The following is a 15,611-nucleotide window of genomic DNA, read 5'->3' as shown; positions in this document are numbered from 1 at the left end:
ACTAACACGGCTGTTACTCTGAATCCAATGGTTAAGGCATTCACCTGTTAGGTGGGAAAGCCATGTTCAAATCCCTTCTCATCAGGCAACAAGGGCAACTGAACCAGGATCTCCCATGTGAGTGCCGTAATGATTAGGCTAAAAGAATTATAAGGGGGGCTGCCTTCTCTTACTCCTTTTCATGTGGAGGAAGGCATGTTTTAAGGTGACCTACTGGATCGGCCCCTGCAAGCAAGATGCGCGGGCAACGCCTATCTTTACCTGGTTTGAGGATCCCGCTGCAGCTTTTGTGTTTGTGATAGGCACTGGCCTCAGGCTGAAGCAGCAGTATGCCTGTCGCGAGCAAGAAATTTAGGCATCGAGATACTTTAGGTTTCTCTAGGGTTAGGTGGCAATTTAACAGAGAATGAGGGAGAGATCCTGTAGAAAAAAAGTTTGTGATCATGTAATTAAAGGTTTTCAGATGCATGCATATATAGGACCCAAATGAAGGCACACGCAACCTTAATTCTGGCATTTCTTAGCTTTTGAGTATGTGACTTTGTCACCTTAACGTTCTAATAGAGGTGGGTTTTGTGTGCACGGGTATACGAGTGTGCTTCTGCCTATACAGTCATGGGCTTTTCTTTTTCCAGCATTTCTACACCACCATACTATGCACATAAGTACTAAAAATAATGAAGAATCTTGAAAAAGGTAAGGGTTTTTAGCAAAGCATTTTCTTCAGTAGTGCTTATGGTAATGTAGACTGCAGGTCCAATTTGGAGCATCTTGACATATCACACTGACTTGGCTATCAATGCCCTGGGCCAAGTTTTTAAAGGTACTTGGGTACCTAAAGCCAGTCAGGCATCAGGTGGAAGTTTCAAAAGCCTGTGGGCATCTTTAGGCATTTAAATACCTTTAAAAATCTGGACCTGAGTAACTGTCTGTTCCTAGTTACAACAGAAAAGGTCCTTGCCTCTTTTATTTAATCTTTCATTGTCTATAACCAATAGGCCTCGGCACACTGATAAGCCAATTTGGTTCAATGTAAGTACAGCTGAAACCGCCTTTGCCTGGTTCACTGTATCTGACAGCAAATGCTCACTGCCAGTGTATATTTTATAAAATTCTGCTGAAAGGAATAACTCAAAATTTAGTATGAATCCAAATTTTAATCAATCACTCTTATACTGCTGTTGAAACAACATTCAGAAGGCCAGCTCAGGTTTAAAATGGTTCTGCTAAGTATAACTAGAAATATGAAATGAAAACAAGGTATGCACACAGTTGAGGTGATTCTGAGCTCTGGCATTGAGAAAAATTTTAAAATATTTTTCTGGTGAAGTTTTGGGACTTTTGTCAAACAAAAACTGATTTTTATAATATTACTAGAAGTTAGAGATGGAAAAAACCTATCAGGTTACCTATTAACCCCTCCCCATACAGAGCCATGCTATTCCTTAGTATTTTTTGTGTTACACATACTACATTTTCTATTCTGTGTAGTCCTAGCTTTAAAGATCCCAAGCAGTGAAAACACTACTTTCATTGTAAGATTACACTACTTAAATTTCTGCTGGTATCTCTCTCTAAATAAGCCTCTTAAAACCTCATGTTGGTTCCATGTGCTGTGTGGCTGAGTTAGGGATGCTGCAGCAAATCCTTGCTTTCCCTGCCTTTTGGCTTTGTGTTTGTAACCCTACTGCATTAAAATAGGGTTCTTTTATATTCCTTGTATGTAGTTTTATTATTACATGGGGGGAAAAAAAAAAACAAAAACCACACAGCACTGCCACTTGTTTATTTTCCACTAGAGGTCATCAAAACTGTAAAGTTTAACAGAAGGGAATTCCCGAGGAAATCTGGGTGGCTGCAATGGGTAAACAGTTTTTGCTTTTCCAGTTTTACATTATTCACTTATCAGCTATTTCATGTAGATATTCAAAATTTCTGCCTCTTCAGAAAATGTTAACTGTGGACTTTTAAGTGCTGAATTATATCTTAAATAGAGTTCTAACGAGCAAAAAAGATTATCAGTCATGGAAAGATTTCCAGAGGGGAGAGATTGAAAGACTCGGACTGTTTAGGTTAGAGAGAGACCATAATAGAGGTATGCAGATAATGATGGACATAGAGAAGGTATAGAGGGCATTCCTGTTTAGCCTCTTTCATAATATAAGGAGATATCCACAAATTAAAAGACAACACAAAACAACTGATAAAATGAAACTCTCTTTACAGGAGAGAATAATTATCTTGTAGAACTTATTACCACAAGGTATTATTGATGCCAAAAGTTTAGAATTTAGAAAAAGAATTACATGGTATATGATGACAAAAATTATTGTAGGAATACAGAAAATTAGGAATATACTTACTCATACTTCAGGAGGTACGTTTAACACTTACTGGGAGCTGGACAGAAAGAGCAGCTAGAAAAGGTTAATCAATGGGTGATTTCTGGGGCATCTAGTGACAGCCACTTTGAGACAGAACATTAGAACAAACAAACTGTACCCGATCCGTCCACTGGTAATTCCTATTTAAAATCATTTGGGCATTGTTTCTTCATGTATCACCACTTAAGTAATTTTTCAAAAAAGATCATGGGGAAACAATGCTGTGGAAAATTGAATTTTTCCAAGGGATATTGTTCATATAAATGCAATAATTTACAAGTGCTTGCACAAGCTAGAAATCTAAATACTAAGAAGGGTGAACGAGAGTGCCTGGTACTAATGAGGAAACTGATATAATAATAGACATTACAGCAACTTGAAATGATGATAATCAATGGGATACTGTAATACTAATGTACAAAATATATAGGAAAGACTGAGTAAGTTGTACTGATGGGGGTGTGGCACTAGAAGTGAAAGAAAGCATAGAGTCACAGAAAACATCTTAAGTGAATCAAACTGTAGCACAGAATCTCTATGGAAAGAAATTCCATGTTTGAATAATAAGAGTAACAGTAGGAGTATACTATCGACTACCTGATCAGGATGGTGATGGCGACTGTGGAATACTCAGGAAGATTACAGAGCCTACAAAACTAGAAAACCAGGATGGGATACACAGATAGAACTTCAACACCATTAATGACAGCTTCTTGGAACAGGTAGTCCTGGAATTCACAAAAGGAGGGGCAATTCTTGATTTAGTTTTAAATGGTTCACAGAATCTGGTCCAAGAAATGATAGGGTTGCCGACTTTGTAGTATTTAAAAATTGGACACTCCAGCAGGGGTGCCAGAACCTCCTCACCCAACCTCTTCCCCTGAGGCCCTGCCCCCGGCATTTGCTCCTCGCCCTTCTTCCCCCCCCACCCCTCCATCATGTCTCTCGCTGCTTCTTCCTGCAACCCCTTTCAGCCCAGATCATGACTCGCCTGCACAGTCAGGAGCTGTAGCCCCCCCAGATACAGGTAGGAGACGCTAGCTGAGTGGGGGCTGGTGCAGCTGAGGACCAGACACCTCCCTGCCTCCAGTAACCAAACTTTGGGTGTCCAGTCAGTACTACTGACTGGACAGTCAGGTCCCCTTTTCAACAGAACTTTCTGGTCAAGAACTGGACACCTGGCTATCCTAGGTGATTATAGCTCAGTAATAGCAACCATAACGTAAGTAAATTTAATCCTTGGGCGGGAGGGAGGGAGAGAATATTAAAGAAACCCACCACAGTAGCATTTAACATCAACAATGGGAACTACACAAAAATGAGGCGGCCAGTTAAATGGAAATTAAAAGGAAAAGTCACAAGAGTGAAATGCTTGCAAGCTGCATGGAAACTACTTGAAAACGCCATAATAGCACTTCAAAATAAACATATACCCAAAATAATAATAAAAAATAATAAAAACAAAACAGTAAGAGGACCAAAAAAATGACATCATGGCTAAAGAGTAAAAGGGGGAAAAGATATCCTTTGAAAATCAGAAGCCAAATCCTACTGAGGAAAAGACACAGGAGCATAAATAATGGCAAATCAAGGCAAAAATATAATTAGGCATGCCAAAAAAAGAATTTGAAAAACAATTAGCAAGATACACAAAAGCTAACAGCAAAAAAAAGTTAAGTACATCAGAAGCAGGAAGTCTGACAAACGACCACTGGAGCTTGAGGTGCTAAAGCAGTGGTGGGCAAACTTTTTGGCCCGAGGGCCACATCGAGAAATAGAAATTGTATGGTGGGCCATGAATGCTCACAAAATTGGGGTTGGGGTGAGGGAGGAGGTGTGAGCTCTGGTTGGGGGTTCGGACTCTGGGCTGGGGATGAGGAGTTTGGGGTGTAGGAGGGTGCTCTGGGCTGGGACTGAGGGGTTCAGAGGGCGGGAGAGGGATCAGGGCTGGGGGTGGGGAAGTGGTCCAGGTTCCAGCTGGGGGTGCAGGCTCTGGGGTGGGGCTGGGGATGAGAGTTTTGGGTTTCAGGAGGGTGCTCCGGGCTGAGATTGAGGGGTTGGAGAGTGGGAAGGGGCCAGGGAGTTGGGGCATGGGGAGGGGCTCAGGCTCTCAGCGGCATTTACCTCAAGCGGCTCCCAGCAGTGGCATGTCCCTTCTCCGGCTCTTAAGCTTGGAGTGGCCCCTGACCCTGCTAGTGCCAGAGTGGCGCCATGTGGCTGCTTCCGGGAGCCCCGGGGTGCAGCCCCCGACCCGGCGCCCTGGCTGGAGCGGGGATGAGCCGTATGGTGCAGCCCCCGACCCGGCGCCCCAGTGGGAGCTTGCAGACTGGCTTAAAATGGCCCGCAGACCATAATTTGCTTACCCTTATGCTAAAGGATCACTCAAGGAAGAAAAGATCATTGTGGAGAAGCTAAATGAATACTTTGCATCAGTCTCCCTCACATCCTCTGCAGTGAAGATTGATATACCTGAAACATCCTTTTTGGGTGACAAGTCTGAGGAACTGTCGTAGTCTGATGTGTCAATATCAGAGGTTTTGGAACAAATTGATAAGACAGTAATAAGTCACTGGAACCAGATGGTATTCACCCAAGAGTTCTGAAGGAACTCAAAAGTGAAACTGAAGAACTATCATCTGTGGCATGTAACCTACTGCTTAAATCACCCTCTGTACTAGAGGAGTGGAAAATAGCTAAGGTGACACCATTTTTAAAAAAGACTCCAGAAGCAATCCTGACAATTACAGGCCAGTAAGCCTAACTTCAGTACCAGGCAAACTGGTTGAAATTATAGTAAAGAATAGAATTATCAGAAACATGGATGAACATGATACATCAGGGAAGAGTTGACAGCTTTTGTAAAGGGAAATTGTGCCTTGCCAGTTTATTAGAATTCTTTTAGGGTGTCAACAAGAATGTGGACATGGGTGATCCAGATGACAGTGTACTCAGACTTTCAGAAAGCCTTTGACAAGGCCCCACACCAAAGGCTCTTAAAAAAAGTCAGCAGTCATGGGATAAGGAGGAAGGTCTTTTCATGGATTAATCTCATCTAATTAAAAGATAGGAAAACAAAGGGGAGGAATAAATAAATAGTTTTCACAATGGAGAGAGGTAAATAGCAGGGTCCCCTAAGTATCTGTACTGGACTAGTGCTGTTCAACATATTCATAAATGTTCTGGAAAAGGGGGTGAACAGTGAGGTGATCACATTTGCAGACAATACGAAATTACTCAAGATAAGACAAAAGTTGACGGCAAAGATTTACAAAGGGCTCTCACAAAACTGGGTGAGTGGGCAACAAAATGGCTGATGGAATTCTATGTTGATAAGTGCAAAGTAAAGCACACTGGAAAACATAAAAACTATGCATGTTAAATGATGCATATAAAATAAATTAGCTGTTACTACTCAAGAAAGATCCTGGAGTCATTGCGGATAGTTCTCTGAAAACATCTGCTCATTTGCAGCAGCAGTCACAACAGCTAACAGAACATTAGAAACCATTATGAAAGGGATAGAGAAGACAAAAAATAAAGGCCACTATATATAAAGCCATAGTACATCCACACCTTGAATACTGTGTGCATTTCTGGTCACCCCCTCTCAAAAAAATGTATTTGAATTGGGAAAAGTATAGAGAAGGGCAACAAAATGATTAGGGGTATGGAACAACTTCCGTATGAGGTGAGATTAAAAAGACTGGGACTATTCATCTTAGAGATAACTATCGGGGGATATGATAAGAGACCTATAAAATCATGAATGGTGTGGAGAAAGTAAATAAGGCAGTGTTATTTACCTCTTCACATAACACAAGAACCAGGGCTCACCCAATGAAATTAATAGGCAGCAGATTTAAAAACAAACAAGGAAGTACTTCTTCACACAACACACAACCAACCTGTGGAACTCATTGCCAGGGGATATTGTGATGCCTAAAAATATAGCTGGGTTTAAAAAAGAATTAGATAAATTCATGGAGGATGGGCCCCCCATCGATGGCTATTAGCCAAGATGGTCAGGGATGTGACCTTGAGCTCTGGATGTCCCTAAACCTTTGACTGCTAGACACTGGGAGTGGATGACAGGGGATGGATCACTTGATAATTGCCATGCTCCATTCATTCCCTCTGAAACATCTTGTGCTGGCACTGTTGGAAGACAGGATATTGGGCTAGATGGGCCATTGGTCTAACCAAGTATGGACAACATCCTTTTCATCCATGATGGTTATGGCAGCTGCTGGTCATGCTTGAGGAGTGTATCTCCTGTGCCCTGTAACTGCAGGAAGATTCAAACCTGGACCCCACAGTCTGTAGGCAAAGAAGCTCTATCACTTGAGACAAAAAATAAGGGCCCAACCCCACACACATGCACACCCAAACTCAATTTGCTCAGCTTATCTCAGCTGACAATTGCTCTTTGCATTCTTTAGATGCTGCGGCAGTTCTTTTTCACGATGGTTCTCTTTCTCCTTCACATAAAGTGACTGAGTCACTACGAATCCAGTTATGTTTCAATATATACACGTAAATGAAAACATTTTTCTACTAGGAAATTAGCCAGATTGAGAATTTATGCTCAAGATGTTTTATTTTAGCCTGATACTTTGTTATGGGTCTTCCAACTACTGCCAGCCTGGTTTGAAAGTTAATAGATACTCTGTCTACTGATATCTAATTAATTTGTCTACAGAATGAGACCACTTCAATAGTTACCACTAAAATAATTCTGACTTGGGGAACCTCTTTCTCTTTTATAAGGCTTTGGCATACTTGTTTGCATGAAGTTTAGGTTTTGAATTCATCAGTACATTTATGCTGTGACTGGATCCGACTTTGTGTATACACTGCACCCTAAAGAACATATGATGTTAATCTGCAATGACCCACTGATTGAATCAGAGTCCCATTGGTTGACCTGTGGCTGAGAATATGAAGGATCAAGCTGTATTGAAATAGAGTAAAATCTGAATGCTGGGTTAGATATTTTGTTAATTACATATGATCTAAAAAATCAGATTATCGCTTGGTGTCTCTGTTGGCGTTCTCTATGTGTGTGGTATAAGTATTCACTGCTCTAGACTAAGAATTTTACTGAAAACCTTATAGTCCAAGGAGAATCCCGATCACCTTTAAGAGGTTATCTGCATTTGTTCACAATACCCATGGTTTAGGAAGATCCACTTCTGCTTGATATTTGTCAAACACCCTGCTTTCATGATTTAAAAATAAAGTAGCTTCAATACTTGCCCTAGGGAATCCCAAAACAGAGGTTCTTAGGCTCAGCTCCCTGCTTTCCATCATTGCTCTCTGCATACTCAGATGCAAAAACCATTGTCCTGTCTCACTCTTTAATACATTACTGCCTTCGACCCAAGGGTGGGAGCCAAAAAGCCTGAGACTAAGGGCATGTCTACACTAGAAAGCTGCAATGCTTTAACTGATATAATTTTAAACCAATGTAGATAAATCAGTGCAAAAAGGCTGTATGAACACTTATTTTGATTTAAACCAGGTTTATTTTGTTTTATCCTAAACTGATAGACCACTCAATGTGAAAGAACATCCACCCAGGGATTTGCATCAGTTTAAAAACTAATTTAAGTTAAACCTGTGCAAATTCTCCATGTGGACATGTTTAAAGCAGTTAACATTATAGCTTACTAATTTAACACATCCATGAGGTTTCTGATGGAACTATTCAACAGAAAATGAAGTTACAAGTGGCTAAGGCCTATGTCATGTGTGGAAGAAGAAATAAGACAGAAAGAAGTTTGTCTTTAAAAAAAAAAAGGAGTTACATGCTATATGACAGTAACAGAAAAATTCAAGAGCTTTACAGGTCACCTTTAAGACTTCAAGTAGAGGAAATTTGCATTACAGGAAATTTGCATTGCATCAAGTAGAGGAAATAAAGCATACCATAAAAAAGGTAAAAAATTTCTTCACTTGTTCTTATGCATCCATAGCAATATTCCAGTGTTTTTATCCATAGATCTCAGATATAATTGCTCTCATTTTACAGATTGGGAAACTGAAGCACGGAGAGGAACCAATTTACCCAAGACCACAAAGTCAGTCAGAGATGGGAGAAAACACAATTCTCCTTATTCTGAGTCTAGTGTACGCTAACCCATACTGTTCCCTAAGATCTTGCAAGACTTAAGTCAAACCCAAGAGTTGAGTGACACTTACTGTCCAATACAAATCTTCAATAAGATCTGTACAAGAATCGTTTTCTATTAGATGGAGAAAAAATGAACACATCCACTTTGAGAGGAATTGAAAACAGATGTACTACCAATATCACTGTTTTCAGCCTATGACAAATCTATCTATGCCCTAACATTTGTTCCCCAAGTTATGTGAAAAAGTCATTTTTACTGATGCGCAGTGGTCTCTTCCTTCCTCTTTTCACACACTCTAAGAGCACCATTCGCTCCCCTTCCAAATGGTTCAGATTGGCAATTGCAGCAGCAAGCCATGCTCAGAAGCACTTCCTTTGCAAATGACTGCAAATCAGCATAGGTACTCCTCTCTAATGAGTGTAATCCCACTTAGTTTCATACTGCAATCAGAGCACTGCTTTCCAATTTCTTCTGCCACTACTCGTTAGGTTTAGGGATACTCAATTCTCATGTTCAGTACAGACAGCAGCTCGGTTTTACCAAAGAAAACTACCCTCCTGAATTCCTCTCTCCTACTTGATTTATTACACATACCCTAACCTCAATCAACAGCAGAGTTTGATAACAATTTATTTGAAAGTCACGGAGTAAGAAAGGACTTCTTTACAGCTTTAATCAATGAGGTAAAGGTCAAATAAGTTTTCCTTTAAGGGAAATGGGGAGTCCCTGAAAAGGCTGATTTATGAGAATCTAAAAGGCATCCTATGATATAGCAGCAGAGGATCACCACTTTTGCAGTGGGCTAAACATAGTCTGGATATTTCAGAAATTCTAGAACATCTATTAGTTTGTTTACTGCTAGCAGCTTGCCCAGGAACAGTGACTAAGGGATGTATTTAAAATACACTCCTCAGCCTTAACTGTGCATCAGGAAGGATAAACATCTTACCAGGCAACTGTGATACTAAGGGAAATTTGTAGCTGGAGGAAAGTGCAGCATCACTAGAGACAAACGGATTCTGTTTGGGAGTGCTGAATCAAGATCCCCAGGCACAGTCAGCTACAATGAAGGATTAAATAATGGTGGGGGAACCCCCATCTTCCAAACCCCTTGTTTGCAGGTACAAGTTCGTTCCAAGGACAGATCCTTCAAAAGGAAGATGGTGTAAAACCAACAATAGTAAAAATTTGGTTTAGTGATGTCTGTTTCATCAGATGTACAGGGAAGCTCTGCTCCCTGGAAGTTCAAGTCACTTCTTGCTCACATTTGATAGCAATGTGACTTCTTCCCAGAGAAGGAACAGTACTAAATCCATCTCCCTCATGCATGACTTCTCCTTGAAGACAGAAGTAGTTAGTAGACAGGAGATGTAATGTCACATTGCTCAGATCGAACAGTCTGCAAGAATAAACGTACAGCATGGAGCAGGAGACAAAAACCTAAAATCCTCATATGGACCCTAGAGGACAAGGAGGAAAAGAGATATATCAGCTTTGTTAAGAACGTGACAAGTACAAAAAGTGTCTGGCTTCTAAGGAAGAGTTCAGTGAGACTGCTGATGTCTAAAAGAAAATACAGTGGCAAATCTAAGAAATATCAACCCAGTGCTGTCTTATTTATAGGGTACCCAAAGAGGAATCTCCTTCTTTAGAGATTTTTAAGGTCAGGCTTGACAAAGCCCTGGCTAGGATGATTTAGTTGGGGATTGGTCCTGCTTTGAGCAGGGGGTTGGACTTGATGACCTCCCGAGGTCCCTTCAAACCCTGATATTCTATGAAGAGTTGTAAGTGCTTCGCTTGCAATCTAAATATCTCCACATTGACAAGCTGCTAGCTTTTCACTCCAAGATCTCCAATTTCCCACTGCTCTGACAGTCATTTCTGTACAATCAACAGTCAAGTCTGAAGCCAGTACAGGATATTTTTAAGAAATAGATGGTATGAATAATTTGCAGAACCCACAGCAATCAACAGCATGGTACATGAAGGAAATAACCACTCCTCACCTGACTAGTTCAGCTGACGTATGAGCTTGTTGATTCCCTCGCCTCGGTACCCAGGTTCACCTATCTCCTTGAGGAGACCTACTTTGTTACGTGCAGCATGGCGAGCAACAGAGAGATGAAATGGCCATAAGAAGTTAGTGATTTCTGTGAAATGCTGCCCAGCTGAATAAATTTCATGAATAAGATCTTCCAGGCAAATTACATTAAACTTTCCTAGGGGAGGAAGGGCATACATAAATAAATAAAATAAATAAGGAGATGCACAACTATAAAATCCTTCTGCACCTCACCAGACAACCCTCACATTTCCATCTTCTTTCTATGAGTCGCAGTCTCCCCATATATCACAAACCATTTAAGTTACAGACCCCACGTAAGTTCCCTGTAAGCTGCACAACAACCTATTTAGCACCGCGCAGGAGCTCAATGAACCTGCCACGGCTGGGGACCAGCTGGGGGAGGGGCACCCCTCCCCGGGCCCCCAACCTACCGCAGCTGGGGCAGCCCGAACCTGCTGGGGCTGAGGAAGGGGCACCTACCTTGCAGCCCCAGAGCTGCTGCGGGGAGAGAGAGTACTGAGGGGAGTCTTCTCTCCCTGCCGTAGCCCCAGAGCACTCTCCTGCACCCCAAACCCCTCATCCCTTGCCCCACCCCAGAGCCCGCACCCCCAGCCAGAGCCCTCACACCCAACCCTCTTCCCCAGCCCTGAGCCCCCTCCCACACTCTAAACCCCTCGGCCCCACCTCACCACATGAATTTTGTTACGTACACCAATATGAAGGTCATGTGTCACACATCACCTCCATATTGGTGCACATAACAAAATTCATTCTAAACATGGGTGGGAAAAATTAGAGGGAACACTCGTCCCCCCTTCCCTCAGTTCACTGCCTTAAGGTTTTCTTCCTCACCTAGATGCTCCTCTATCAGAGTGTTGTCTATCAAAGGGACCCTCTTCTTGTTGATCTTTGCTTGACCTCGTTTCAGAATGAGCTCTCGTACAGATTTCAGATTGGGATGTCTGTACAAAATCAAAAACCTGGTTGTTACTGCGGGAGGTATTAACAGTGCAGCACAGAGTTAACCAAGGGGATCTCCTACCTCACTGTCATGTCACAGAATAAAGAGTGCTAGTATTTGAAGCACATTTTTAGATATCAAGACACCAAGTTGTGAACTGAATTGAAAGAGCTAACTAACCAAGAGGAAAATAACTACATAAAAAAGCCACAATGAATATTTAGTTTACCACTGTATTATAAAAATCAGAGGAGTACTCACCCCCATGCTACATAGGGCTCCACAGTGCGCAGCATCTTCAGTGAGGCTGGAGTCAGTTTAATGAATGTGCCACTGAAAATCTTCCTCAACCGCAGCATCTGTATCCCTCTCTGCACCCTTTGACTCACTCCTTTAATCCTGAATTACAGATACCACAGTGGTAAGTGTACTTCTCCCACCCAGGCATCACCCCATGATCACTTGTAGGATGCTACATCTTGATAACCCCCGCCTTTTCCTTTTCACTGCAGCAAGTGTAGATCAGGAAATGAGCCTGGGCAAGTACAAAGGAAACCAGCAAAAGGATGGAGATGGTACAAAAGAAGAAGTTCCTTACTCTGCAATCCGCACAACAAAGGCCAGCTTGTGTCCCTGAGGTAGCACCATTTGGCCAGGCTTCTGTTCCATGCGCTTCAGCCGGACCTCATCTCTGTGTTTGCGTCGTGAATCTCGAACAAACGTCTCAATACGTTTGAATTGTATCTGCTTCCCCTTCTGGTGCTAAATACAGAAAGATGAGAGATGATCATCTCTCTCAGAAGGTGTATATGAAAGGTACATGTGGTCAGAGGAAGAAAATGAGATTTAGGGCCTGATGTCAAAAAATTCTGAAGCGCATGAGGTCAAACTCAAGAAACAATCTTGCGGTGCTGTGTGGCACAGTACAGACCTCAGTCATTAGCTTCAACTCACGAGCCACTAGCTCATGAACCTGAACCTTTTACCTGAGCAAATTAGGAAAACGTATGTGGAGAAGTGCAGAACATATACCTGAACAGAGTGAGAAACTAAATGGAGCCCTCCCTGTGCAGCCCAAAGCAAGGCTCCACAGCTAAATATACTGCAAGACAAAGCCATAGGTCAGCAATAATCTAGATACCCCAATTTAAGCCACATATGAGTGCAATGACTAAATCTAGGCAAAATGTTTCAGCCAAAAACTTTTTTCCATTGAAAAATATATATTTGGATTGACCAAAACATTTCACAAATTTGTGCTGATTTTGGCAAGTTATTTCAGTCAAAAGAAAAAACAGACACATACTGGAAATGTCCAAAATGCTTGGTTTTGATTTTGGGGGATAGACTACACACCAAAAATGGAGATAGAAGATGTGGTGGTCCCCGATGACCTTGAGCCCTGTGGTCAGGACACTCATATGAAGTGTGGCAGACCTAGGTTCAAATCCCTGCTACGGAGCATGCCCCCCTCACAAGTGAGTGCTCTAATCCAGGGGTTTTCAAACTGCGGGTCGTGACCCAGTACTGGGTCACAGAATGGAAGGCATTGAAACACAGCAGCTCTTCAGTCAGCACCGCCAACGGGGCCATTAAAAGTCCCACTGGCGGTGCTGACCGGCTAAGGCAGGCTAGTTCCTACCTGTTCTGACACGGTGCTGCATCCCAGAAGCAGCCAGAGCAGGTCTGGCTCCTAGGCGGAGTGGACATGGGGATGTGCATGCTGCCCCTTCCCCGAGCACTGGCTCCACACTCCCATTGGCGCTGGGGAGGGGTGGTGCCTGCAGGTGAGAGCCACGCAGAGCTGCTTGCACACCTCTGCCTAGGAGCCGGACCTGCTGCTGGCCGCTTCCGGGGCGCAGCGCAGTCCACGGTGCCAAGACAGGCAGGAAGCCTGCCTTAATACCCCTGCTGCACTGCTGACCAGGAGCCACTCAAGGTAAGCCCACGCCCCAACCCTCTGCCCCAGCCCTGAGCTCCTTTGGGTTGCGGGCATCAACAATTTTCTCCAACTGGGTCACAAGAAAAAAAGTTTGAAAACCACTGCTCTAATCAATCAAACATTCTCTGTCCCAATGAATAATTATTTCATACAAAGTAACAACAACTTCAACAGGAGAGACTGAGGGCTTGGCTACATTTACATTTTATAGCGCTCTAACTTGCTGGCTCAGGGGTGTGAAAAATCACCCCCCTGAGTGCAGCAAGTCAGAGTGCTTTAAAGCGCTAGTCTAAACAGGCTCCAAGCGCTGGGAGCTGTGCTCCCAGTGCTCTGAGCCAATCCCCTTGTGGAGGTGGATCTCCCAGTGCCCACGCGCGACCACACTCCCACTTCAAAGCACTGCCACAGGAGCGCTCCCACGACAGCGCTTTGAAGTTTCCAGTGTAGCCATGCCCTGAGATAGCCACTCTACAAAACCCACTAGATGAAGATTATGCCACTCACCTCGAAGGTGAGAGATCTGAATCAGGCAGATTGAGGTACTGATCCTGAATTTCCCACATCCTGGACAAGTGCTCTAACTACTGGACATGGGGATGGGGAAGAGAAAGATAGCATCACTTCCTCCTCTATTTTTTCTTGAAAAATGATTGCTTGGGCATTAAACTCCAGGAGAGGGGTCATGATTGTGAATCCTGACCAGAGATAGGCTCTTAAATCTCGGTCAAAGGGAGGTGCATAAGTCCCTTTGAGGGGTGGGGCTTCTGTGCAACCTGTGAGCTCTCTACAGACTACAACTAACTAGTCCATAAACCACAATGTGGAACCAAACATATTTGCTGCAACACTTCTTTATCCAGGGTAGACAGGTTTGGGTTGGCAAGTCAGCTTGTTACTACAATTAGGTAAACCACAAATAAAATCCCCAGACCACGAACACATATAGCAATTACAACAGCCATCCCCAACTGCCTTACAGCAATCCCATAGCCTGTGCGTTAGAAACTGTGCCTCTTCCCACATCTAACACCCCCCCACACACACACACACTCTCTCTACTGAGCTACACAAACGCACAGAGCCCTTTCCCTAGGCAAGATCCCACAAAAGCCTCGCCTGGGGGCCCGCCCGCAGAATGTGCTTTCGCAGCCTCCGCCTTAGGGACAAGCTGCCGAGACACGAGAAAAGGAGCCGCTGCTCTCGCCGGCCTGTCGCGGGGAGAGCGCAGGGTGCCCGCAGACGCAGGGCCCGTACCTTCCTCTTGTCCAACAGCGCCTGCTTTGCCTGGGTGGCCTTGAGGGCCTGATACGCCTTCCTCTTCTTCAGCAAGTTCTCCGGCACCAGGGGGATCTTCCTTTTGGGTCTAACGCAAGAGGACACGGCAAGCGACACTCGTCACGCATCAGCCCCGGCCCGGGCAGGAGAGTCCGGCTACCGGCGCTTCTTCCCGGCCCCCGCTCCGCTGCGCCGGGCCTGGCCCGCGAGCTCGGCCCGCGCTCAGCGCCGGGCAGATCCGGGACCGCCCGCCCCGCTCCCGCCCGCGGGAACCCACCACGCCGCGCGCACGTGCGTCCCCTCCCGCCGCCCCAACGGCGAACGGACCCCCTCCCCCCACCGGCCGCTTCTCGGTAGCGCCCCGGGGCCTCCCGATCCCAGGGGCCGCCCTCCCCGCAGATGGAAACGAATCCTCCCCGCCAGCCCCAGCTCGGAAATTAACCACTCACTCCGGCTCCGCCATATTTCCTTCTCCGCCTGAGTCTGGAGTGACGCCACCAGTGCGCATGCGGCTACTTTGCCAACGAGCTCCGCGCCGCACACGCAGAGGAGCTGCCATCACTGCGCATGCGTCCGGGTACCACCGCCAGCAGCCTCTCTATCCCTAGACGCTGTCTCTATGGTTGGGCTCGGACTTCCACCTCTGTGCTCGCGGGCTTGGGAGCGGAGTGGTGACGAAGAAGGGGGAGGGCGCGTTCCACCGTCCGCCTCGTGCTGGGGCTCCACGTACTGCTGGAGCGGCGCTGGGCCCCGGCTGAGGCTGCATTGGGAGGCCTGGCAGCGCGGGAGGGTTGCTGGGTCAGAGCCGCTGTCAACACCGTAGGGCGGGCCCGGAGGGCGTCTGTCTGCC

The 15,611-nt window shown here is 44.7% G+C and overlaps 1 protein-coding gene across 1 annotated transcript; it reads right to left on the bottom strand.

Annotated features, from left to right (window-relative positions):
• RPL7L1 (ribosomal protein L7 like 1) lies at window positions 1-15,335 on the bottom strand. The gene is made up of 7 exons (XM_073341008.1): window positions 15,211-15,335; window positions 14,741-14,849; window positions 12,143-12,306; window positions 11,806-11,943; window positions 11,436-11,545; window positions 10,525-10,737; window positions 1-9,978 (listed from the first exon to the last, which is right to left on the bottom strand). The coding sequence occupies exons 1-6, from the start codon at window positions 15,318-15,320 to the stop codon at window positions 10,529-10,531; spliced, it is 840 nt and encodes a 279-aa protein (XP_073197109.1). The 5' UTR covers window positions 15,321-15,335; the 3' UTR covers window positions 1-9,978; window positions 10,525-10,528.
• Window positions 15,336-15,611: the final 276 nt, after the last annotated feature.

Source organism: Lepidochelys kempii, chromosome 4 (genome assembly GCF_965140265.1).
Source record: "Lepidochelys kempii isolate rLepKem1 chromosome 4, rLepKem1.hap2, whole genome shotgun sequence".
NCBI lineage: Eukaryota > Metazoa > Chordata > Testudines > Cheloniidae > Lepidochelys > Lepidochelys kempii.
Note: the sequence above shows the minus strand (reverse complement) of the source record. Positions and strands in the feature narration are given on the sequence as shown.